The 26870-nt window shown below is 31.9% G+C and overlaps 1 protein-coding gene across 2 annotated transcripts; it reads right to left on the bottom strand.

The window, feature by feature from the left end:
- Positions 1 to 7432: 7432 nt before the first annotated feature.
- On the bottom strand, positions 7433 to 26246 carry LOC110689187 (F-box protein At3g58530-like). 2 transcript variants are annotated; one of them, XR_002504848.1, is made up of 12 exons: positions 25539 to 26246; positions 25384 to 25443; positions 24672 to 24755; positions 22989 to 23119; positions 22824 to 22899; positions 9509 to 9579; positions 9313 to 9399; positions 9148 to 9220; positions 9011 to 9078; positions 8851 to 8919; positions 8443 to 8559; positions 7433 to 8218 (listed from the first exon to the last, which is right to left on the bottom strand). XR_002504848.1 is itself a non-coding variant. In XM_021865913.1 (12 exons), exons 1-12 carry the CDS (start codon positions 25728 to 25730, stop codon positions 8153 to 8155), a joined length of 1083 nt encoding a protein of 360 aa, XP_021721605.1. In that variant the 5' UTR covers positions 25731 to 26244; the 3' UTR covers positions 7433 to 8152. The 2 variants fall into 2 exon arrangements, 1 of the variants encoding a protein (XP_021721605.1); XM_021865913.1 differs by having other exon boundaries at positions 8443 to 8548; positions 25539 to 26244.
- Between the last annotated feature and the right edge of the window lie 624 nt (positions 26247 to 26870).

The following is a 26870-nucleotide window of genomic DNA, read 5'->3' as shown; positions in this document are numbered from 1 at the left end:
AATTTTATATCAATATATTGGAAGTAGACTCTTCCATTGATATATATTATTTAGACTGCCAATTATATTAATTGTTATTACTATTCAAAAAAAATATATATATTAATTGTTATTAGATTTAACTATTCAATTGTAACAAGAATTCTATAATAGTGCAAGTAGTTACTAATATTACTTTTATCCCCTTGCCATATTTTTTGTTAAACAATATTCAACGTCTCTTAATGATTATATGTTGTATCAATGTTGTCATATTACTCATATATATTTATAATAAAGTACTAAACATATACGGAAGCTTCAATCATCAGTTTTAACTTTTGATTGGCCTGGGTTGACCTTTGACGTGATATTGGAGTCAGCGTGACAAAAAACTCATGGGTTCAATTATCATCCACCCCTCATTGTCAATGTGAAAAATTTAGCAATACATATAAGGGGGTCATACTGCTTCCAATCCGCACTTTAGACACAAAAAGCTCTTATGCAAGGGAGCGTCATAAAGTAGTATAAAATAAACTTTGGGCTCTAACTATTACCATAAACATTTGGTTAAGATAATCCCTTGAATGTTTCATTTTTATGACCTAATATTCGGCAAGTGGCATCAATATTTCTAGTATTTTCATGGCCTACATAATGTTGTCATGAATAATATGTTTAAGAATTTCTTATTTTGACAGTTTATGCATTGTTCATGCTAATTATTTGAACACATCACCTCTAAAATGAATTAAATTCTCCTCTCTCTTCTCTTCTAGAGTTTATAATTTTTTGTCATATAGGTTGAAAATAGTCTAATTTCTTCAGAATTTAGACTATATCCAACCCTTTTTTTTATTCTTGTTTTTCTATAGCGTTACATTTTAGGTTTTAATAAATCTACATAGTAGTATAGATAATCCCCTTTTTTTTTCTTGTTTTTCTATAGCATTGCATTTTAGGTTTTAATAAATCTACATAAATAGTGTAAATGATCCCCTGTCTCCCTATTGTGGAGATTCTCTCTATGATGGAGTCGTTTGCTTTTGTTAGTATAGTAGTTTGTTTTTCTTAAGGGTTAATATATGTGTCAGGGATTACAAAAAATTAAAAAGTAATCATTTTTGCCCTTTTATCAATTTGTTGGTAAAAATTTGTCCGGGATCCTAGCGATTGTCGAATTCTCAAATACATTCAACCGAATTGGATAATAATAATCTTTACTGCTACAACAAATCGTTAGACCGTCTCTCCAAAAAAAACTACATATTCAGCGATGTATGCGAGGGACATACCATAGCGCAAGGTATTTTCAATGATAGTAAATTTGCTGATGGAAACCTTTAATTGATTCTATTTTATGTATTGTTTATTTAAATTTCATTTATAGATATCGGATGACTTTTTATTAATAGATTGACTTTGTTAAAAAAAATGCTAATTATTAGAATAATTATAGGTTGGAGCGAAGGACACTTATGATTGCAATATATAACTTTTAAGTCCTTTTTAGTAGATAAAAGATTGTATTCACTATATATCTATGGAAAAATTGCTCCCATTTATCTGAACTTTGCCTCGTCCGCCCAAATTAATCCAAATTTTCATTTATTATCTATCACTCCCAACTTTAAGGGGTATTAAATTCTGTTGCACCAAACAGGTCATCCAACCTGATGTAGCTGGTTACATAGACACGTGTCAACACGTGATAGGTCCAAAAAAAAAATTTAAAAAAAAATCAATAAATAAAAACAAAAATTAAAAAAAAAACTACTAAACCCAACCACCATCCCCCCGTTCCCGGAAAACACTCCATCACCACCCCCACCCCATCAGAAATTCGCGCCTACCCCCGAAAACCCCTCCCCCGCTGCCGGAAACCGCCGCCCAGCCACCCCTTTCCTTCCCCCACCCTCGAAAACCCCTCCCTAGCAGCCTAGCCACCCTCGAAAACCCCTCCTCCCCCTCGAAAACCCCTCCCCAATAGCTCAACCACCCTCGAAAACCCCTCCCCACCCACAAAATCAGCCTCAAACGGCCGAAATCGGCGACGTTCAGCCACAAAATCGGCGACATTTTGCCACGAAATCGGCCGAATTAGGGTATTCAGCCCCAATATCGGCCGTGTTCGGCCATTTGTGGCCAACATCGGCTATTTTTGGCCATCGGTGGTGGTGTTGTGGTGTGCCTCGGTGGTGTTCGTGTGGTGGTGGTTGTGGTGTTCGTGTGGTGGGGCAGCTGCTGGTTAGTTTTAAGTTATTTTTTTTTTAAAATTTTTTTTTTTATTTTCTCTATTTTTCTCAACCAATTACATGTTGACATGTGTGCAAAAAAAATAATTCACAAATATTTACCTGATTTACCGGTTGCAAGTCATTTGGGTGCAATAGAAATTAAAACCCCCTAAAGTTGGGAGTGGTAGATAATAAACGAATGTTGGGATTAATTTAGGCGGACGAGGCAAAGTTCAGATTAATGGAAGCAATTTTTCCTATATCTATTTGCACTATGTTAATTACCTAACGATCAATGTTGTCTTAAATATATACGGGGCCTGACAACTATAAGAAATATGACTAATAGCGATTATAATAATTAAATGACCTATATGGAAACTGTCAAATGTCGTGGCGTGACAAAAGACATTGCCCTAAAGTCGAATTTTCCCTGCACAAATATACACGGACTCCTAGCAATCGACCTCCAATGATACACGACTTCAACTCTTCGGTGTACTATGGAGAGTTAGATTTAAAACACATGCGGACAATGCTCAATAGAAAAGGAGGTCATGAAGAATCATTTTAAGAGAGACATATTCTCACTTCGCTTATTTTTTTTCTATCCTCGAAAAGGGACAAAATGAGATGTTTATATAGAATATGAGTGTGAATCGGGTACAACGAATCTGGTCACGAACAAGAGTGAACCAGGTATAATACTCTGGGCACGAATAAGAATGAACAAGGTACAACAAATCTGGTCATCAATTAAACCAAAAATGGTTAACATCTAAATCCACCAATGAAGCCAAAAATAATTGACTAATTAAGCATATTTCAAGGAATCAACTTATATAATTTAGGAAGCCTTAAAAAATACGAAGTATTCTACAATGTAATCTTTTGACAAAGGAGAAATTCATTCTTTTGAACCACGACTTACTTGGAGTTTTAATATTCCCTCACATGGTTCAAAACAAAAATAAAGATCAAGAAATTGAGCATTGGATATATAGTGTTACAAGTACTAATGTCTTGTGGACTTGAATTGATACCCACTACTTACAAATGTACTCTACAGTCATATTGGGTGGACTTCGCCTTAAACCTTTCATGAAGTTTGTAAAATACAACTGCGTACAACACTTTTCTCAAATCAAAGGTGTTCCACGAAATTAAAAATGCCTCATATTTGCCTGGATTTCCATGAATGCTCTAGAGGTCCTAGCCTTTGGAACCTCATAAGGGGGTGGCCGTTAGCCGCCCACATTCACATTGGTAAGTTCACTAAGTTTTTACTGTTACAAACACCTTAAACAAGGCTATGAACATATTAAGAGTTCTTAAACTCAACCTTTCACACATAACAATAAAACTACCACATTTCTTAGCTTTATTAATAGGAATAGCTGTGGTACTATAATTAAGTTTGTTTGTGACTTCGTTTGACCCATTGAGATTAGAAATTGTTAAGATGGGTATCAATCACAATTCAGTCCTCGACTCCAAATAGGCTAAACCTATTCCTTGTAATGACTCCAACACCAATTTTTCAAATGCCTTTTATTGAGGAAATATATCTAATATTCCTCTCACATCACATGATCACATATAATGATTAATTAGTATACATGCCTCTAGCATGCATACATTCTTAATCTAGCATAAGCTACCTCAATTGTAACTTAAACTCATCGGCAAATGTAATAAATGAAGTTGGCTTCCCCCACAATGAATATCCACTACTCCCTCCATTTTTAAATACTTGCTTTATTTCTCCATGCACGGAGTTTTAGGAGAAATTGGAGAAAGTAATAATATATGGAGGTAGTGGGGTAAGTGGAAGAATAAAAATTATAAAAAGCAAAAGTAGTAGAGAGGATTGGAGGAGAGAAAATATGAAATTAATAAAATATGATCATGGTAGGTCAACTAAGTGAGAGAAATTAGTTAAATATTGTAAAAGCTTTTCAAATAAGGAATTGGAGCAAGGATTTAAAAACGGCCAAAAAAAAAAAAGTAGAGCAAGTATTTAAAAACGGAGGGATCGGAGTAATAGATTTTGCAATAAGATTGCACAACGCTTTGAGCCAAAACTTCATAGTGACTCGCCATTGATGGTTATTTGATAAACATCTTAAAATTTTGCATGTAATTCTTATTTCAAAATGACATAGAAAAATATGTTAGCATATTCAGCCTTAATCACATATTATGTCCTTTAAATAGTATATTCATCGTATTCAACAATCACAACATTACAGAGTTTCAAAAGATAAATGCAGTGGCGGACCTAAAAATTTAACAGTGGGGGACAATTTCGATAATTCAACTAACATCAACATGTTTTTTTAAAAAATGGGTACAAAATACAAATAATTAGGGTACATACTTGATTAATACGAGAATTAAAAAGTTACAATCCCAAAATCCATTAAATAATACAATTCGGTTATATACTACTAAAATATCCTCCGAATCTTCATTCTTTGAAATCGATCAATGATATCTTTATCGGGGACTTGTAAAAACACTCTTTCTCTATAAAAGTAATCAAACAATATACTATTTCTCAATTTATTTTTGACATATCCTAATTCATTTAAAAAAATAAGCTTCAATAATCATCTTTTTAACAATAAGCATTCAAAATCTAAAAAACCAAATCACAAACTAAAGTCACAAACTAATTTACAAATTAATTAAATTCACAAACTACTTATCTACTTTCAAAGTTTCAATCTTCCATTCACCATATTCACCAAATAATTCACAATTCAATTCACAAACTAATAACAAATAAACTAAATCACAAATTAATTCAAATACATGATTACATAAACACAATTACTCATGAACTAATTCTTTGATTTTTTATAATCTAAGATTAAAATTAGGAAATAATTAAAAAAAAAAAAATGGCTTGGGTTCAGTTCAGTGGGTTGACGGCTTGACGGAAATGACGGGTAGTGGCGCTGTCTGTGGCGGTTTTGCGGCGAGAAATCCGGTGGTCGATGACTCGGTGGTACCGTGCTGTTGCGGTTGTGGGCGAAAGGGCGATCTACTTTCCCTCTTAGGTTTTTCAATTTTAAAACTTTTCTCTTTCCTCCCTTTTTTTCTGAAATTTTTTCTCTTTCATTCTTTCTTAACCCACGTTTTTCTGTCAGAGATGCTGATTTGCTGATTTTTTTTTTTTGAAAGTGGAGGGACAATGGTCCCCCTTGTCCTCACGTGGGTCCGCCACTGGATAAATGCAAAGCATACAAGGAACATCTCATCTTAAATAATTTAAGCACCCCCACACAAAAAGCACTTGAGGTTAACAAAATAAATGTACATGAATCAGGGGAGATTTATACAGATTCTCGTGAGACCCATTAGCTAACATAATGAGTGGAATAATTAATTAATACCCCCCACATAAGTTACATTAACCAAAGTCAAAACACATGCTATTTAAAAGACCTTTAGGATTATTCCCTCTTATTATTTCAATATGTAAAAGTTCTCATAATTTCAACTTTTGACCATCCTAAATTTTAAGGATTTGGTCAAAACAACGCTTTTACTTCTACCATATAAACATGGAAAGGAAATAGTCTCACCTCTTAGACCATCAATGAAATTATGACTTAAGCAGGCATTGCAATTACAAATAGAATAAAACACATTTATAACTCTACTCTCTAAAAATTTAGTGAATAATCTCATCAAGGATTAACTCATATGCAGTGAATACCAATCCTTTAAGTCACAAACTCATAGGGTTTGCAACAATTGACTTAAGTCAATATACATAACCATCATATCCATTGCACACTAGATAAGAAAAAGGTTAACGCTTTTAAGCTCTTTAAGAGTCTCATAAACAAATCCAAATCAACCATAACATTTAAAAGAAGTAAACAAATCGCAACTTGACAAATCAACAAACAAAATAGTCACAAATAAAAAACTCTCAAGGGATTCACCATTTCTCAACACACTCACTAAATAAAGTGAGTCAAACTAACATACTCATTAGTCTTAAAATCAAACAGAACTCACCCTCACATTGTAAAGCAATACATAATAATTATGCATATAAGGGACACATAATAAACATGTTATGTAAACTTAGTTTGATAAAAATAAAATAATAATTATGCATATAAGGGACACATTGTTTGGGAGAAAGCTGAAAGCTGAAGCTGATTGAGTTAGCTGATTTTGACTAGCTGATTTTATTAACTGATTTGACTAATTTATTGTATTAACTGATTATATAAAAGTGTTTGGTAAATAGCTGATAGCTTAAAGGTGATTGAGTATGTGAAATGACCAATAAGCTAATTGTGGGGTAGGTAGTTTAGATAGGATTTTAAATTAAATGAGGTTATAAATGTCATTTCACAATAATTAATGAATAAGCTAATTGAAAAAGCTCCTAAAATGAGCTTTTTCAAAAATAGCTTATTTAGTGGAATAAGCTCTTTCAATAAGCTTACTACCAAATACTTGTATTAGCTTGTTTGACTAGTCAATCAGCTAAAGTTAGTCAAATAAGCTAACTACCAAACAGGGCCATAATAAACATGTTATGTAAACTTAGTTTGATAAAGATAAAATTCGAGAGGACTGAAAGCTTGACCGCTCATATCTGAGTAGAGAAGGAAAGGAGGTCGACTCAAGAACAAATTTACTTGTTTTATCACAATAAATTGATTCAAATTAAAATACTTCTATCATATATAAAAGTTAGAAGATTACAATGAAAAACAAATTAAGAACTCAATGAAATGAAAAGAATAAAGAAGGAAGTCAGTGACACATTGCGGTAGCATGTTATCTTTTAATAATAACAATAATAACGGTAGTGTCGGTAGTGACGGTTTTGCTAGTCTAGATTCAGGTGATCTAGGAGTTTCGGTAGTGTCAGTGGTTGTGGTTGTCTGGGTTTGGAAGTTTTGGTAGTGTCTGTGGTTGTGGTGGTCTGGGTTTGGTAGTTTCGGTGGTCTGGGTTTGGGGGGGTGTTAGTGGTGATGGCTAGTCTAGTTTAGGTGGTGTCGGTTGTGGTGGATGGTCTAGTTTAGGTGTTTTCGGTGGTGGTGGCCTGGCCACATGGTGAGTGACTTGGGTAGTTTACTAATCATGTTTAATTTATCTCTCCTACTTAATCATAAACCCTTTTACTCCATAATCACCATTATGAAATTTTGACTTAAGATCCTTGTTGCACCTCAAAGTTGCAAATAAAACTTAACGGAGATAGTAAATAAAATATTAATAAAGTTGCTTTTATTTACATTTTTTGTTTCTCAAGAAGAGAAAATGGGGCTACCTCGATTCAAACATCTCACTCATTCAACATACATTTTCATTCAAGAATTTGCCTATTGTTTTTCCTGCAACAATAACAATAACGGCCCTACCGTATCCCTTAAGAAGTAGTCGTCTATCAACACACAATACATCGAACACGAAGTTTCTCCAAAAAAAAAAAACAAAAAAAAAAAGAAATTGCATCTAATTCGAAACAATGTTATGGGAGAAAAAACAAAAGTTGAACCTGAAGGCTTCTCTTCCATCTTCATTGGAGACTCCAACTGATCCTGCATTTGTCTTGATTTTGCAATTTGTGTATATCTGGAAACTTGGAAAGGATTTTAGCACCCCATAATATGTGCACTTCAACTTCCTAGTAAAACTGCATATTATGAAGATATAAAATCACTCACTGAACATATCTTAGCAATGACTCGAGAGTTCTACCACTATTGGAATGTAAAATTTCTTTTCCCACATTTGTATCCTAGGAAAAAGCTGCTTCATAACAATAAACACGCCGGGTGATTCATCCAACAGTTGGAGTGTGCTCTAATGTATTCGTTAGCACGTTTTCATAAGCTGTAAGCAGAAACTGTCCAGACACAGATAGATATCAGGATGCTCCAACAAGCATTGCATTAGCTGTGCACTTTAAAACACTCTAAAAGTGGGAACAGCTGAAGCAGTTCTTCACGGGTTCTTCTCTAAAAATATGAAAAAAGGTAGATTAATGCAATGATCTTTCAGAAAAGCAAGAAAAGTTGATGTCAAAGATATGCTACAGACAAGACTTGGTTTTTTTAAGTCCCATAATGTACTTCACATATTGACACCCCTAAATGTTAATGGGAGTTTTAGACTAGACACAACTTTAATGTTAATGCATCCATTCACTCCAAAATGTGAGGGTTGTAGAATAGACACGTACCTTAATGTTAATGCACCCGTTCACATCAAGAGTTTTGAGCGTACTCGAACATGACCTTGACAGTGCTTCGAGGCTCTGATCAGTCACCCCAAGAATTCCAAACAAGCTGTAGTTTTACTTCATAAACATCAGATTGATGCCAAACATAAGGTTTACATATCAATGCAAAAACTACTGAGAGGCAAGTTAATTCACATTTTAAATAACCATAATGTACGACATTTGCAAGCAATAACAATAACAAAAATAATAATAACAATAACAATATTAATAAATTGAGAGAGGGGAGGGGGGGGGGGACACGTTGCAAACAAAAGTTCACAGTTTTAGATCCCGCGATACAAAGATTGAAGAGCTACAACGCCTACAAGGTGGGTCAATAATGATTTCAAGTTATGGTACCATTACCTAAGTAGCTCAAGGTAGGAGCATCCTTCCGCTAGGGCAATGACGCCAGCATCAGTGGCACGCACACACCTGTTGAAGGCAAAGATCTCAAGGTGATATGTATTTGCAACTTCGTTTTATTTAGCAAAAATCTTTGGAGAAGGCCTTTAGCTTTTTTTACCAAGATAGATTAAGGTAGACCAAATAATTGCATTTGGCAATGCACATTAATCCTTGATCAGACAGATTCTACAACACCAAAAACCTATAAGATTAAAATTTTCAAGAATTGTCTTATCATAAAGAATATATTTCTACCTGAGCTCCACAAAGATCTAAGAACCTGAGTTGAGTAAGAAGTGACATACTCATGTAAACTTCATCAGTAAAGCTGAATAAAATAAACAAATTTGTCAGTATAAGAACATAGCATTAGGCATTAACAGGATTGAAAGAATAGTCAGATATGAAATCATCTATTACCTAGACAAGGCATACAAATTGAGGCTCTTAAGAGAGGAACAACTGCGCAGTATGTACTGCAAGCCACTATCACTCAGCTTGATGCACCTGTTTTTATAAGCAGTAATATAGGAATTAGACACATCACCAGAATTACAACCAACACACCCTTCATTAATCATTAGTCTGATTCTTGCAATGCCTATACTACAATTACCTTGTAATGTTCAATGACTCGAGTTTTTGATAAGCGTCAGCAACAAGTTGCATACTTTTGTCAGAGATATTCTGGATCACATTATTGAATTATCCATCAGAAATAGGAAAAGTAACAAGAAGCACAAATTTACTCACTCAGAAGCAACCCAAGCACACGATTTTATATCTTAAGTTTTGACCAATAGCTAAGTAGCTAACTAGTCAGAAGCATGTAGGAACGGCAGCAAATTGGATTTGGGTCGGCCTTGCAGGATCCAGATCTGAACCGATTAACAATTGGGTCCAATGTACAAGTCCAATTCCAGATTAGAACCCAAAAAACCATCCCTGGTTTTGGATCTGCCAGATTTCTAGACCTCTGAACGCCAGAACCCCAAATTCAAATCCGGGTAGTTTACGATTAAATTCACAAGGATTGAAGAGATTGATATACACAAATACAACAAATATCAAATTCAAAGATAACAAAAGAAAAAGAAAAATCCAACTTTATAGTTACACTGTAATCAGATAATCATATGGAGATATCACTATAAATTATGGAGTTGATACATACAATCGATGTTACTTGGACTCATGTGTAATGTTCGATAAGAGTACAGGTGTTCAAGTGTCCAAACTACTTATTAATCGAAAACTTTGCATGATTTTTACCTAAAATGAAGTGTCCGAATGTTCTACCCATGTCCAAGTGTTGTCCTAGACTGAAATTTGAGGTAAGGAGTTCAAGTAAAATGGCATAGGATAGTTCTTCTAAAAGTAGAAAAACAACCAAGAAATCTAACTTGCATGAAATGAAGAACTCAAGTTCCAAGTTAACATTAAATATACAATAACCATGTTACCCTTGGATTACTTTTTATGTACTTCATTCACTCCTTCCACTCTCCTCCTCCCTTCCCACTCTTACTTGCCACCACTAATAACCATAATACTACCACACACCAACTTCCGACATATTTTTGACAAGACAAAACATAAATTTTGAAATCATTTTGATTCGTCAAAAAGTTTGTTTATGCACTTGGATCATGGTACAAGGATCAAGCGTATATTTCAAGAAGCATGGATTATGTTTGATACCATGGTACATGCATAGACGCTTAAACTTTGGGTTCTACTGCCATTTTCTATACATATATTTAGAGTTATATTTTTAAGAAATGTATTTTTCTTTAATCTAATTTTTAAAGAAGTAACTCAACCAAAAGCTTAAACTAATGGTTAAAGCCTAGGTTTAGTTTCTATACTCTATCACACCCTTTCACAAAACTTGAAGGAGACGCATTTACAACTTTGGAGATTGGTTGAGACGGATTGATGCTGATGGAGGAGATATTGTGAGCCATTTTTTTGACTTAAATTTGAGGCACATGTACGCATTGAAGTCTACCGACAAGAACCAATACTTATTCCAAACGCATGTTCATGGCACATCCTACATCACTTCAATTGCTACATACACATCCATGGGTCATTGAAATTAACGGCATGTTCACCTTATTTTCACTTATTCCAAATTTAACGTCCTCCACACCTTAATTACACTTATTATACTTTATATAGTATGAAAATTACATCATATACTCAGGTGACCATGTGCATGGTACACCCGATTAAAATATAAGGGTTTTAAAAATGTGAAAAGAACATTGTGTACAAATATAAAGTACATGAGCAAAATAATTCAAAACAAAATTTAAGGGATTGATTTGTTATTTATACTCTTTAATATGTGGAATTGATTTATTATTTACATTCCAAATTACTTTTGGCAAACCAAAATTTATTTTTTGTTAAGATAGTGAAATTGAGTTTATATAGAGAAAGTAATCTTGTAAATTTTGAATCTCGAAATGTATCAATGTTATTACGAAGTTGATTTTACCGTTCTAGTGAATCTTATAAAAAAAAAATGTAATTAATGAATTCATTATTGAGATAAAAGGTATCTTTTAATTTTTCTTTTTTTTTAATATCTTTTTCTACCTTTTGTGTTATTTTCCGAAGATGATTATATATATATATATATATATATATATATATATATATATATATATATATATATATAATATATATATATATTATGATGAATGTTCTTTTTATTTCTTAGATTCATATTCATTTTTTAATTGGAATGAATTACTCTAATCAATATATTCTTTGTGTCAATGTTCTTAACAATACAAAGAAAGTTCTTTAAGGTATATAGTTAAAATATGTTTTTTGGGTATCAATATATAATACGAAGCACAAATTACGTTCTTTACACTTGAATAATGTGTTCTTCCATTTTGTTTTGAAAATGAAATTTTGAATTTTTGAATTTTTGAAATTAAAACCTTGAATAATTTTTAGGTGAACATAATTTAAGATACAGGAATTCTAGAAAATTGAATATTTTGCTAAAAATTGACATTAAATGTGAGGTTCATTATTTATCTTTTTTTAAAAACTCAAAATAATTCTTTTATTTCAATATTGTGTTCTTTTATAAATTCATGATGTTCTTTACAACCATTGTTATTAAAATCCCAATTTAAGTCTTAGAATCTTGCGATTCTATAATTTATGCATGTCATACGATTCAGTTTATGATTCTACCCGATTTTTACATATTTCTCTTAACTAGAGAAATTCTTAAAAGTTTAAAACATACCTATATAGTTATTTATAAATATATATTGTCAATTATTAGTCGTTTGATGAATAAATAACTTTTTTCTATCAATAATTAGGTTTCAAACTCAAAATTTAAATATATTGAATTAAATTTAGATATGACGTCTTGATTATGCATGCCGGTCGATTTGATTTTACGATTCGATTTGGATAGTCCCTTCCGATTCAAAGTAGAATCCCGATTTTAATAACTTTGTTTACAACTATAAGTTTTGTTCTTTCCACGAACCACCAATTAGATAGAGTATTACTTATCAAGATTGCTTTTCTTTTTATTTATTTATTTTTGTCTATTTTTATATGTGCTTTATTATCATCTTTTTCATACAAGAATAAAGTAACATGTGCAATAAAAAAAAAGAGTAATGTTATACTTTCTCCGTTTCTTTATAGTTTGAAACACTTTCCTAAAAAGAAAATGTCATGATAGATCTAACACAGTATAAAAAGAAAAGGTTTTTACGGTGAAAATTGTACTATTACCTTTATTTAAAACTCATGGCCCACTTAATTATGCTCCTAACAACCTCTTAACCCCATATTAAGTATATTACATCATGTAAGCTCCACTTTTCTTAAATGTCGTACTAAAGTGTGTGTTGCAACTATAAATAAACACATGAAGCACTTATGAGTTATGATAAAACTCACATGTCAATCATATAAGTTTTGCTTTAAACAAAAGTCAAGCAAATAAATAAACCTATTCATATGGATATATGATGGTTATAGGTTAAATAATCAATTATAAAATAATGTTGTTAACAATGAAGTTTAAAATAGTGATTAATAATGTTGTTAAGCCATAAAATAGTGTTAATAGTGTTAATAGTGAAATTTAATAATTCTTCCTAAGCAATATTTACTTTTCCGAGCTATAAATAAGGATTAATAATGTTGTTTAAAGTCAAATATCTACTATTCCTAAGCTAGAAAATAGTGATTTTAGTTTCTTCAATTCGTTACCACTGCTATAATATATACACAAACTATTTCTTATTCAAAACTTATTCAAGGGTATCTTCACATAACACCAAGGTATGAAAGCTTGATTATGAGTTTCTTAAATCACTTTATTTTGATACTAATTTTCGGTTCTCATACTACATTTTATAGGTTTTGACAGAGCTAAATTCAATAATAGTGTACTTAACAAACAAGCTATGTAAGTCTATAATGCCTTTAATTTTTTATTTTGATTTATATATTGATTTTTTTCAATGGAATTTTTAAGCCTTTTTCTAAAACAATCTTAGTTAGTAAAATTATGATTTCTATCTTACATTATCATTGACAATATTTTTTCCATATGTTAGTGTAATACGTGATACATGAATATGTGGTAGACAAATTTAGATGACCATTAGTGAGACGGGGTATAGATGCATGTTCGGCGTTTTTTTTTTTTTTTTTCATCACATTTGTTCATTTCTTTTACATATACAAACTTTATTTCGTTATTTTTTAGCTTCTATACTATACTAAAAAAAATATTAAATATAATACATCATATCATGTAGCCCATGCTTGCATGAAAAGCTACAGATACGATAAGGACAACATTGGAAATCAAAGAATCAAGTAAATAACATATGGAGTAGGAGTCCTAATTCTTTTCTTTTTTTAAAAATCACAAGATTTCATTAATTAAAAATAAGAACTACTAAGTAAGTGAATTGAACTTCACTAGCTCTCACATGAAATATGGAGGCAATGTAGCGATTGCTTATATTATTACACATCAAATGGATGATAAGTGAATTGAACAACGACATGCTTTGCTAACTTATACATAGTATTCCTTAAATATAAGAAAACATATATACATATTTTCGAACTTCTAAAATGACTAAATAAGTTGTATACCTTTTTTGTTTTTAAAGTAATACTTTAGACTGGTTGTTGCTTTGTGCATTTTTTCTCTTAACATCTACTTTAAGTCCCAACATCACCCATATTAGTATTTTACTAGTTAATATTGCTTTGAATATTTTATTTATTAACAAAACTACAATCACTTCCAAAGAAAGGACATCATGGAACAATGAGGATATTGAGATATTTTTGGATTTAGTAAACGAAAACAAAAAGGCAAAGTAGTGGCAAGTACAACTATGACACAATTCTATCACGTTTGAATGTACAAATAGGGAAGACTTTGAAAAGAAATAAAAGGAAAAGCTTGGAATGAACTTAAAAGTTGGACTGGAATTGGTTGGAATGAATAAACAGGTTACCGTGTGATTGATCCAAAAAGATGAGAAGTGGAAGGCATTTGTAAAGGTATTTGGGTTATGACTTTTGCTTTTCCTACATATATTTTTGTTATAACTTGGAATAATATGTATTTTTTTTTCTTTGTATTGGCTTATAAGAACTCTTCAAGCCTTCTAAAGAAACTGTTAATGTTTGAGTAAGTTGTATGATATATTTGTTGGGACGTATACAACTAGTAGCAAATCTTGGTCTTCAGGACCGATCATACAAACCAAACACAACCAACCCATGATTATAGTTCAAGATGACTCTAAGGAATGGGGATTCTGATGAAGAACTTAAAACCAAAGATGATAATATAGACGATGCTGAAAGGTCAAGCTAATAAAGCAAGTCCCCTCCCAAGATCATATCTTCTAACAAATGTAAGAGTTCATATTGCAGTGTTACCTGTAGTAAGAGTGCGAAAGATGACATTGAAACTTGCATGGATTATTTAAGAAGAAACATGCAACTTGGTTCCTTTAAGACAATCTAGACCATCTCCATCAAAATATGAAAAATTCATTTTGATATTCGAAGAAATTCCGACAATTAGCAATTACGGAAAGTCTTGTTGGAGTTCTTACGTAATCCAAATGAAAGTGACTTTTTTTTTTAGGTGCCTCTATTTTAAGAAATAAACCAATTCCCCGATGATTGTTACAGGCCTAGCTTCAATGATAGCTTAGATGATGATTATTTAACTAACATAATAAGTCATCTAAGATGCTTAGAACGTGTTATTATAAAGTTAGGTGTGTAAGCTTCATTTTTTTCAATATGGAATAAGTTAAATTTTGGTAACTGCTTTATTTTGATAAATGTGTTTTTATTGTGATTTGTGGAACTTTATTATTATGTTTCAAAGGTAAGTACGAAGAGCCATATAATATTAATTACGCATTCGTGTTTTTTATTATATCTACTTTAGAGCAGTGATGAAAGCTTTGATTTCATAATCTTGTGATATTATTCAACCATATCATAATTTCAATGAAATGCCACCATAAATTAAAAACAATTCATTATACTGGCCATTTTTCAAGGTAACAATTCTAATTTAGTGAAAATGATTATCCTAGCAAGCTACATTTTTATCGTTCTTTAATTAAAAAAAAAACCTTCATTCTTAGGATTGAGTCGGAGCTTCAGATGATACCCATATACGTAAAAGAAATTGTTGATGATGTTCATGCTAAGCCATAAAGAGAACGTAAAGGAAATAAAACATGGAGAGTCATGGCTTCGTGTTCGTTTAACATGTTATATACTTTTCTTAATTTGTGCTTAGAAGGAAGGGCACATGATACAACAGCTTTGACACATTATCTATGTGATGTTACCAAGAAATACCTCCATCCACCTCCTGGTACTTTTTAAGTTTAAAATTGTTGTTAGTTAGATAAATACGCTACATTATTTTTAGTATATACTAATATTTTATACTAAATGAATAGGAAAATACTTTTTAGTTTACTCAACATATCCATAAATACTCTCGGACATTAAAGCCCCCATCTTGTGAAAGACTTTGAGATATCATATGCCATATTTTGAAGAAAAGGATCCACTTGTTGGAAACTTAGAGCATTATAACTTTCGACAATCCTCTTTACTTACAACAATTGAAATGTTTTTGGCGTATTAAAGAATATATGGAAGATCTTAAAGATGATGCCATTGATTATGATATGTACGATAAACTTAAAAGAAAATAAAATAAAATAAAATAAATAAAAAATAAAAAAAGCTATGAGCCGTGTTCGAAAAAACATAACAAAAGATATATGGGAGTTAGTTAGAGATGTCGTAGAAAATGATACGGAAGAAGGAAGTGATGACAAATAATGATGAAACAAACTTTTAGAATTTTTATTTTTATTGAAATCATAAAAATGCTAATATTTTCATATATTAATGTTTTTATTATATTATTATATACTCATATTACCAATATACTCCCTTCGTTCTTTTTTTTCATCACTTTCCTTTTATGGGTATTATACAATAAGTTTAAAGAACGTCTAATAAGATCTTACAAGTGTTAATAAGGTCAAATAAGTGTTAATAAGGTGTAATAAGTTGAAATAAGTTTAGATAAGGGTTGATAAATTCAGATAACGGGAATTCACCCTAATTCTATGTATAAGACCAGCAAATACAAAATGCCTTTATAGAAATTGACGACCTACACACTTATTAAGGACGAAACAACTATTGTCTACACATGGATATCAGATAAGAAGCATTGTTATTGATGTGAAACCTAAGACTATTGTGGTAGATCAATAGATTGGGTTGAAAAGATATATTTTTTACCGCTTAGGTAATATGCACATCGCACATCAACAAAGATGTGACTTAACAATCCAAAACATTGTTAAGAGGTATGACCTTTCAAATGTTGGAATAGGATACCAAAGTACTTCCTCCCGTGACTAGCTAGGCCTTAAACACTCAAGTGCATACCACTAATAACTTGTTCTTTACCGCTCGATTCACCTTTTTCCACACGGAATCCAAGGAACCAAATCTCTGATATACACTATTTAGTATCTACGCTAAGTGTTTACGTTGGCAAGGTAAAGCACATCATTTGTCTAATGTCTTTCTCAAAGTCATTGAATGTACACTGTCCCATGTCTCAAGAATTTTTCCTTTTGCAAGATTAGCCAAGTCGTCTTTCTCATAGTCAATTACTTTAGGAATTCCTCTCCAATCTTCCACATGGTTGTACTGTATCCGACTAATGACGAACTACTTTTACCATCCATTCTCAAATGTATCGCCCATGGTAGTACTTCCAATAATTTAAAGAACTGTAAGCGTCAATTTGTAAACAAATAGCTCCTAGAAGGGCTTTTCATTTTACCAATGACAACCTTTGTTAATGAAAAGTTTGCAACTACAATGTTTTCACATTCGGCAATTCCACAATACTAATATCTATATTTTTCTCCTCTACCTCTAACTCTCTAAGTGTTATAATTCACAAACTTTAATTATGTAAGATTTATTATTAGAATGTTGATTTTAGAATTTGTTTATTTAAGCGGTGGTTAAGAATTAGAACTAACGACATCTCTTCATTGTTTAGAAAAAGGACATATTATATATATGTAGTTATTGCTTTTGTTATAAAGTAAGCAGAAGAAGGAAAAAGAAAAGGAAGAATAGTTGAGTGATATTAAGGAGATATAAGAGGAAGTTTATATTTTGAAATTATATAAATTCACAAGAAGTTTAATTTATATCCTAGGTTGTAACCCATACGGATAACTACAATTCGTTCGTCAAAAATTTGAATGTATTTTGAATAAGGTGGAGAATTGTAGAAATAAGTGTTATTGATTGTGAGATTAATTCTCCGTATTTGGGGAATTATTAATCATAGAGCAAGAGGAATTATAGGAGAGTAAAACAATGTGCGTCATTGTTTCTTTAGAGAACATTCCTTATTTAGCACTTATGTTATTATAAAATGTTTAGGTTATAATGCATAGAATATTAATTCAATCATTTCTATTCACGTCAAAGTTTATTAGAATTAAGAAAGTTTATTTTCTTAATTTATTATTACCTTCATAGTGGTTAATTTGTTTATCCCAAAATATTATTTATCTTTGTGAGATATCGGTTTCATATTATTTAGTAGAAGCCACATTTACGCTGCGAGAACTCTAAAACATGAACAAAGAATTCAGAAGAATGATAGACCAAGCACTTGAATCAAAGTTGTCATTAAATGAACAAAAAGGTGGAAATCGACACGGCGGATTTCTGGACGAGGAAGAGGGTCGTAATAACTACCAACCTCGCAACCAAAGTAAAGAAAGAGGATTGTCGAAGCAATTCTGGCAGAAGTTGTTGCATGGTCAACCTATATTCTAAATCGTTGTCCTACAAAGAGTGTAAAGAATATGACACCACAAGAAGCATGGAGTGGTGAAAAGTAAACATTTTCGTGTATTTGGGCGCATAGCCTATGCTCAAATACACAAGGCAAAGAGAAAGAAGTTAGATGATCGAGGTAAAAAATGTATCTTCATTGGATAAATTCACCATCTAAAGCTTATAAGTTGTACAGTCCAATTAGTGGAAAGCTAATTGAGAGTAGAGACATAATCTTCAGCGAAAGAGGATCCTGGAAATGGGATAATCAAGAAATTGTGTTTGAAGACTATCATGATATTATAGAAAAGGGTTCCAAAAAAAATCAACCAAGGACTCTAACAAATACTAATGATTCACAAGCATCATCGCTATCAGCTAAAGGATCACATTCAACATCATAACACCTCTTAAAATGAGAATTCTCATAGACATATATGAAAGAAAAATGAAGTTAATGAAGTTGATTTATTCTACTTGACCACAAACCCATTAACTTTGAAGAAGCTTTAGGAGAAGAGGAATGGAGATCTGCTATGAAAGAGGTAATCCGGTCAACAGAGAAAAATGATACATGGGAGTTGGCTACATTGCCAAAGGGCCATTAGGCCATAGGTGTAAAATGGGTTTAGAAGCTAAAAAGAGGTGCAGATGGAAGCATTGAAAGATACAAGGCAAGACTTGTAGCAAAAGGATACAAGCAAAAGTCGTTTAGACACCGTAAGAACGATTGTCTCACTTGCCGCACATCATAAATGGAAGATATATCAACTTGATGTTAAGTCAGCATTTTTAAATGGAATTTTAGAAGAAGACGTTTATGTGGAACAACCAGAAGGTTTTGTCATCAAGGGAAAAGAAGATAGAGTGCTTCGTTTGAAAAAGACACTTTATGGTCTAAAGCAAGCCCCACGAGCTTAGAATACACGTATAGACGGATACTTGATCCAGAATGGTATCCATAAGAACATGCGATATATGTGAAGAAGAATGGTGATGATATTCTTATAATAAGTTTATATGTTGATGATCTATTATTCACTAGCAACATTCAAAGTATGTTTGATGATTTCAAAGTGGCAATGTTCAAATAATTTGAAATGACAACTATGGGCTAATGAACTTCGATAAAGCAATCTGAAGATGGAATTTTCATTTCGCAAAAGAAATATGCGAAAGAAATACTTGAAAAGTTTAAGATGGACTCATGCAAACCTATGAGCACTCCTATAACGACTAGAATAAAAATGACAAAATCTGGAGAAGAAAAATTGATTAATCCAACTTTATACAAAAGTATTGTTGGAAGCCTAAGATATTTAACCATACTAGGCCAGACATTGTATATGGAGTCAATTCAGTAGATATATGGAGACGCCAAAAGAATCACATCTCTGCAATGCAAAGAGAATAATTAGGTGTGTTAAAGGTACCTTAGATTATGGGATATTCTATTCCTTTGGGAATGAAGCAACATTATATGGTTAAGATAGCGATTCGGCTGGAGATCAAGATGAGCGGAAAAGTACAACTGGATATGTATTTTATCTAGGTTTAACTTCTTTTACCTGGACTTCTAAAAAACAGCCAGTGGTGGCACTATCAAGTTGTGAAGCTGAATACATAGCAGCTTCATCTGCAGTTTGTGAAGCGTTATGGTTCAGAAATCTCTTGAAAGAAATTGGTCATGTTCAAGAAGGACCAACTACAATATATGTAGACAATGTGTCAACAATAAAACTTGTTAAGAATCCAGTGCAACATGGAAGAAGTAAACATATTGATACTCGATTTCATTTCCTACAAGATCAAGTCAAGCAAGGAACAGTTGCGGATATTTTTACAAAGCCTCTATCTCTAGACACATTCAAAAGGTTAAGAGAGATACTCGAATGGAAATTAAAGTTTGAGGGGGTGTGTTGTAATTCACAAACTTCAATTATGGAAGATTTATTATTAGAATGTTGATTTTAGAATTTGTTAATTTAAGAGGCGGTTAAGAATTAGAACTAATGGCATCCTTTCATTGTTTAGAAAAAGGACATGTTATATATATATGTAGTTATTGTTTTTGTTAAAAAGTAAGCAGAAGAAGGAAAAAGAAAAGGAAGAATATTTAGTGATATTAAGGAGATATAAGAGGAAGTTTATATTTTGAAATTATATATATTCAGAAGAAGTTTATTTTATATTTTGGGTATATTTGTATTTCCTTTAGATATCCTTATTATTACTTGTGTTAGCAATTCGTAAATTGTTATAATTGCTACACTAGCACCACCATTACAATGCAAATTCCAACCATTGTAGTTATAAGAACACACAACTTGAAAGTTGAGGCTTATGGAGATTTCTTCGTGAATTTCAATGAATCTTGGTATTTATCTCATTCGGTTGGAAATGTAGGAAATAATTAGGAAAATTGGTTTAAAATAATACTAACTATTAACGGTGAGTGCGATATATTACAACCTTAATTATTTGCTATCAGCACTATAACCTTTTGTACTATAAGTGCAAAATGGTACGCCAACCACCGAAAAAGGCATCTTAAGGAAAGTTCCGCCCATATTCATTATTATATTATTTTTATTATAATTTTTTAATATTAAAGTTTTTTTTTCAACATACATTCTATGTCAATAATTTCCTCTTACCTAAATTAATAATGCCCTACCCTTTTGTTAGGCTAGTAAATTAATTTCTCTAAAAAAAAAAATTCTACTATTAAACAAAAGTAAATAAGGTATTTAAATGCATTATTATATTGATATAATTAGTTTTAAAAAATGTTTCAAAAACCAAAAATTAACATAATATTTCCTTTGTTTGTTATACTCGCAACACAAGTTTTGACATGCTTGAAAAAATGATTAGATTATGTAAGCAAACAAATTATGCTACAAGTGTTAATTGTAGCAACTTTACCAATTTCTTCTTTATTTTTTAATCATAACACTTTCTTCTTATTGGTGGTAAAATTTTATTAATTGATTTATCCGTTTATCCAGTCTAATATCTCTCATAAAGTGTGTGTCATGTCAAAATAATGTGTTATTGTAAATAAAAATGTAGGAATTACGTATTTTGGGGAAAAAAATTAATAACCAATACAAAAATAACATAATAATGAAGACAAAATATTCCTCCTGGCGTACCATTTTGCACATATATTACAAAAGGTGGTACTACTAAAAGCAAATAATTGAGGTCATATTATTTTGCACCCACCGATAATAGTTGAGATTATTTTAAACCAATTTTCCTAATAATTAACGTCACCTCCGCCAAAATCTTAATAGGCAACCTATAATTAGAAAGATAAAGTAAAAAATTTATAAACAATATTACCTCAACTCCAAGTAAATTATTATTAAAACTTAGTAATAGATTTACAAGAAGAATATGGGATAACTAATCGAAAGACTCAAAGAATTCCAAGCTTAAATTGGTGAGCAATTATCTCATCATGATCACTATAATGGGAAACTCATGTAATTAACAATGACATGGCCTGATAAAGCTAATAGAGTGTGCTCAGCAGTCTTTGCAGTTCACTTCCAATCAGCTAAAAGTGTTTTGTGGTCTCTCTCTAAATCACCTTATCAAGTCCTACTTGTTAGTCCAATGCTCAACTCAATGCTTTTTGTGGTAGTGATTGGGTTTGGGGTCCATTCATAAGAAATTCAGCCTCATCCTCCGGCTTTTGTATTTTTGCTTTGGAAGAAAAAGACAATCTATTGTCACTTTTATCTGATTCTAAGGAAAGGTTGTAGAAAATTCTAAGGCTAGTTGTCACACTTTCGGTGGTTGTAAGAGGTGTGACTAGATATCCTTGCAAAGGGGTTGCGTCTCTAATTCTCTATTTAAGGGTCTGATCGATTAATTGAAAACAATTGAACTGATTGGGGCTGAACTGAAGTGATCTAAATAGAGCTGAAATGAATTGTTTATGAGAGAAGGAAATTAGGAATTGAACTGATAGGAGCTAAACTGAAATGAAATGAAATTAAGCCGAACAAAACAGGCCCTAAATCCTTGTAATGCTCATTGATAAGCTAAGCTGAATGAATGTAAAAACATTTGGATTGAAGAAAAAGTCTACTTTGCTGTTTTGTTGGAATCCATGAGTATATACAGTCTACACAAATTAAATCCAAGAATCAAGATTACTAAAGAATGAGATAAATCTATGCGTTATACCTAGAAACAAAAAGTTTTAAATAAATAAATTTTGCAACTGTGATAAGCAACTCGTTGATACAAAGAAAACAAGATATATCTCATGCAATGTTAATTCACTAAACAATTGTAAGATATTGGGGATGATAATGCAATTCGCTACATAGTTTGTAAAATAGGCCAAAATGCACCATTTTCATGTATTAATTTGTCTATTTCTGTTAGCGGTTTGTAGGGGGCTACCAAATTGAGTAACATTATGTCATGATTAAAAGAATCAGATCTAAATGAATTTATACCTTACAACCACTGAAATTCAAATCGATTACGTGTTTGCAATTCCGAACTAGATACTGTGTGCCAACATCCGTTACCCTTGAACAAGCAATAAAATTATCAGACAGAACATAAATAGTATTCCAGATTAGTAACTTAAACTGTTAATGAATACATTAGATACATACCTAACATTCCAATATATTGAAAAGACTCTCATGCTTGGACATGCGCTAGTAATGGCTTCAACTCCTTGATCAGATATCTTCTGGCATCCATTTAAGTTCAGTATCTCTAAATTCTGAAGAGAGCTGGAGCACTGCCCAATCATGGAATTAAGTCACAACAGATAATGGCAAAGCAGAGCACATATGATGCAGTATTCAAATCCTTAAATTAAAAATTAATAAAAATAAGATAAAGCACAGAAATAACAACAATAATAACCTGGCCCTTGCCTTTTTTAGCTATACTTGGCACCACAATAAATAATCAAATTTACTAGTATAAATTTAGACAGATTCACTTCAAAACTGAGGCAGTGAGACCAACATATTAGCCATAGTACATGTGGTAATACTGGTAACTAGAGCTTTTGGTAGCTTTCAAGTATCATTTTACAGTTGAAACTAATGTTCAACTATTTCAAACAGCAGAAATGATTACACATTTATCATCTAACTAAAAAACTAACTAATTTTACCGACAAAAATAATTGCAACCCCAATGACTATTTCACTTGATATTCACTTATTTAAACTTACTATAAACTTATTAGAATTAATTTGAATATTAGAGATTATTGTAGTTGTATATTGAACTGAGTAAACACTTGTAAAAAGTAAAACTGATATGAGACGATTAGAACTTACTCCCTCCGTCCCCTTTTGATAGTCCCTTATGGACAAATTTTAATCCCAAAATGTTCACCCCATTTGTTTTTTCTAACAACCATTAATATTAAATTTTTACCAAAATTCCCTCTAATTTGCAACAATATTTGTGCAAATTTAACTTTCCCGTGTAAATTTGGTTTTCCCATGTATTTTTATTACTTTCTCTCTCTACTTTTTTGCATACCCAGTGTCAATTTACTTTTTCAATGTACTTTAACTATTCTTATTTGTGTTTATTAATTCCCGTGAAAAATTCCCATAAGGGACTATAAAAAGGGGATGAAGGGAGTATCTAATTTGTCTTTCCAAAACTTCTAATTTTTTTAGGTGAAGACAGTATAGCCTTAAAGTACTAATCAAAATATGAGTATTAGCAACTAGGTTGCAATTCACTATTACCTAAGGAATATTGCTAAACTAAAAATTATGACAAAAATATACTCTTAAATCTTAAAAATTCCTTGAGTAAAAGTTTCCTTACACTTTTACATTCTTAATCAGTAAAGAGGATCCAGGCATGCCAAAGAATATGAATGATTTAGTTACAGATTCCTAGTCCCACCATGCTATGCAACATAAGATCAACTTAAAGCTATATACATTTAATAACTAATTTCAAAATAGTCCTTCAGAATTTCAGATTCACTACATAATAAGAGCTACAAACATGTCCACAATTACTTGGTATTGGCCGCAGTATAATCTTACAAGGGTAACCATCCATGTTAGAAAATAATCATCCTGTATTGGTTGAAAAAAGTGTTGTCATAACATCTCCGTAAACTGAAATATAATACAACTAACCATCTTCCTTCCCCCCTTAGGTGTTTTAAGCTTTTAAAAAGTTTGTTATGAATAGTCTTTTGCATTAAAATACAAGATGGAAAGCACTCAAGTAATTTAAAAGGGTTAACAAACCTACCGACTTCTAAACAATATCAAATAATACATGGACCTCTTAGATTCAGCTCTCACCTTATTTTTGAGGAGTTCCAGATACTTGTCTTCAAGATCTTGTGCAAATTCAAGGTTTATTTGCTTCACATCCTTATACCTAGGCTGTAACAATTGATTTCAGCATCAGCAAATCAATTTTCCAACTTCAAAACAGAATTCCGGTAACACAAACAGTACTCAAATTTGTAATTGTCTAAGATCATAAAAGATAGCATACAGCGCATCAAATTGAGTGAAAAATTGAGCTGAAATCACGCAAAATTGATCAAATTAACTAACCAGAGAAAGGGCAGCAAATATCACGTGACAATCAAACTCAATAACACGCAACAATACTCAAATTTGCAGTTCTTAAATTAATACAAATTCACAATCATAGCAATCAAATTGAATGCAGAATTGAACTTAAATCACGGAAAATCGAGCAAATGTAATAATCAGAGAAAGAGCAGGTAAAATCACACTCAATAACACACGAAAATTCTCAACTTTGCAATTTTAAATTCATACAAATTCAAACATAACAATTGAATCAAATGTACAACTGAACTGCAAATTGCAGAAACTCAAACAAATACTTGAAAAAAAAAAAAGAGCAGCTTCACACTCATCAACAAACAACAATGCTCAAATTTACAGTTCTTAAATTCAAACAAAATCACAATAATAGTAATCAATATCTTAATGTAATTTGAACTGAATTTGCGCAAAATCGAGCAATCAAACTAACCAGAGAAAGAGCAGCTACGAGCCGATTCCCAGCATTGTTCATCTCATGAAAATCAAGAACCTGCAGAAGTAATTCAATCACATAAACAACGAAATTCACTGCAAATTCATCAAAAACAACTCCTCGATTGATAAAATATTATAGGCAAGGATTACCTTCCAGAGAGAAGGATTAGAGGCGAGAGTGCGATAAAGCCAAGGGCTAACGAGTAAGAGAGAGACAAGGTCGCGCTGAGGAAGCTTGGAGCTGACAATGGTGAAAACCCTTGGTACAGTCTCTTTCCTCCATTGAAGCTGAGGAAGCTCTTTTGGTGATTCTTCTTCTCCGCCATTGAAGTTGTGCTCCATTTCTATTTTTGTTTGGAAAAAGGGTTGGAGCTTATTTGGGTCGACTTTTTTTATAGGTTACCACTGAAAATCGGGGTGTTATGAAAGAAAATGAGGGTGTTTCATTACCCTGGGTTCACTTAAGTAAAATACTACTAAGGGGCGTTTGGTTCAAACAATAGTATGGGTTTAGAATGAGGAATGAAACATGGGTGGTATGGGGTTGGAACTTGATATTTGATTTCATATGTTTAGTTTTTATCTAGAAATGATAGTTTTTCTTTAATTTTAAACCTAAAGATATGGGTATGAGCTAGGGCTGAGCAAAACTACCCGAAAAACCGAAAACCCGAAAAACGATCCGTAACCGTTCTGAAAATTAGGGTACCCGATCCGATAACCGTAACGGTTCGGGTACCCGTTCCGATAATTTGTTATCGTGTATGGTAATTGGGTATCATTTTAAAATTAACGGTTACCCGATCCGTTCCGATAAGCATTTTTCCCTACTTAAATCTATTTTTTTTAAATCTAAACTCTAACTTTACTTCATAATTACTTTATAATATCAATGATTAGTAATATTATTAATAATTTTGTCAAAATCATATGATATTGTTGTTAATTAGTGGTAAATTATATCATAATAAGTACATAATTAAGTTTAATTATCATTATTGGAAATCTCATTGGGTACCCGATAACCGATCCGAAAATCCGGGTACCCGAACTTATCGATTCGGGTTATGGATATCACTTTTAGGGATTTTGGTTATTAGGTACCCGAACCGTTAGTACTAACGGTACGAGTACCCGTCCCATGCTCACCCCTAGTATGAGCCATACCCACCTCCCCCCTTGGGTTTCAAAAACCCATACTTTGGGGGTTTGAGGTATGGGTTTGAAAAATGAAAATTCTGAAAACAAACACAAGGTATGGGTTTTGGTCATTCTAAACCCATACCTTATACGTAATATGCTTGAACCAAACACCCCCTAATTAGGTTAGATCCCGTATCATACACGATTTTTCACTTTTTGTTACAAAGTATCAATTAAAATTATATTTAAATATAAAAAATCATTTGATATAAAATCATTTTTTTATATTATCCCAAATCAAGATAGCAAGTTAAAATATTCAATATGGACCGTGGTTGC

The sequence above is a fragment of the Chenopodium quinoa genome, unplaced genomic scaffold (genome assembly GCF_001683475.1).
Source record: "Chenopodium quinoa cultivar QQ74 unplaced genomic scaffold, ASM168347v1, whole genome shotgun sequence".
Taxonomy (NCBI): Eukaryota; Viridiplantae; Streptophyta; class Magnoliopsida; order Caryophyllales; family Amaranthaceae; genus Chenopodium; species Chenopodium quinoa.
The sequence above is the reverse complement of the archived record's forward strand: the minus strand, read 5'-3'. Positions and strand labels throughout refer to the sequence as shown.

Coding starts and splice junctions, on each gene's coding strand:
- LOC110689187 (XM_021865913.1), bottom strand. CDS start 25,730: ATGGAGCACAACTTCAATGGCGGAGAAGAAGAATCACCAAAAGAGCTT. Junction 9,221..9,312: donor AATTTGTATGCCTTGTCTAG/GTAATAGATGAT, acceptor TATTTTATTCAG/CTTTACTGATGAAGTTTACA. Junction 8,920..9,010: donor GTCTACCTTAATCTATCTTG/GTAAAAAAAGCT, acceptor TGCCTTCAACAG/GTGTGTGCGTGCCACTGATG.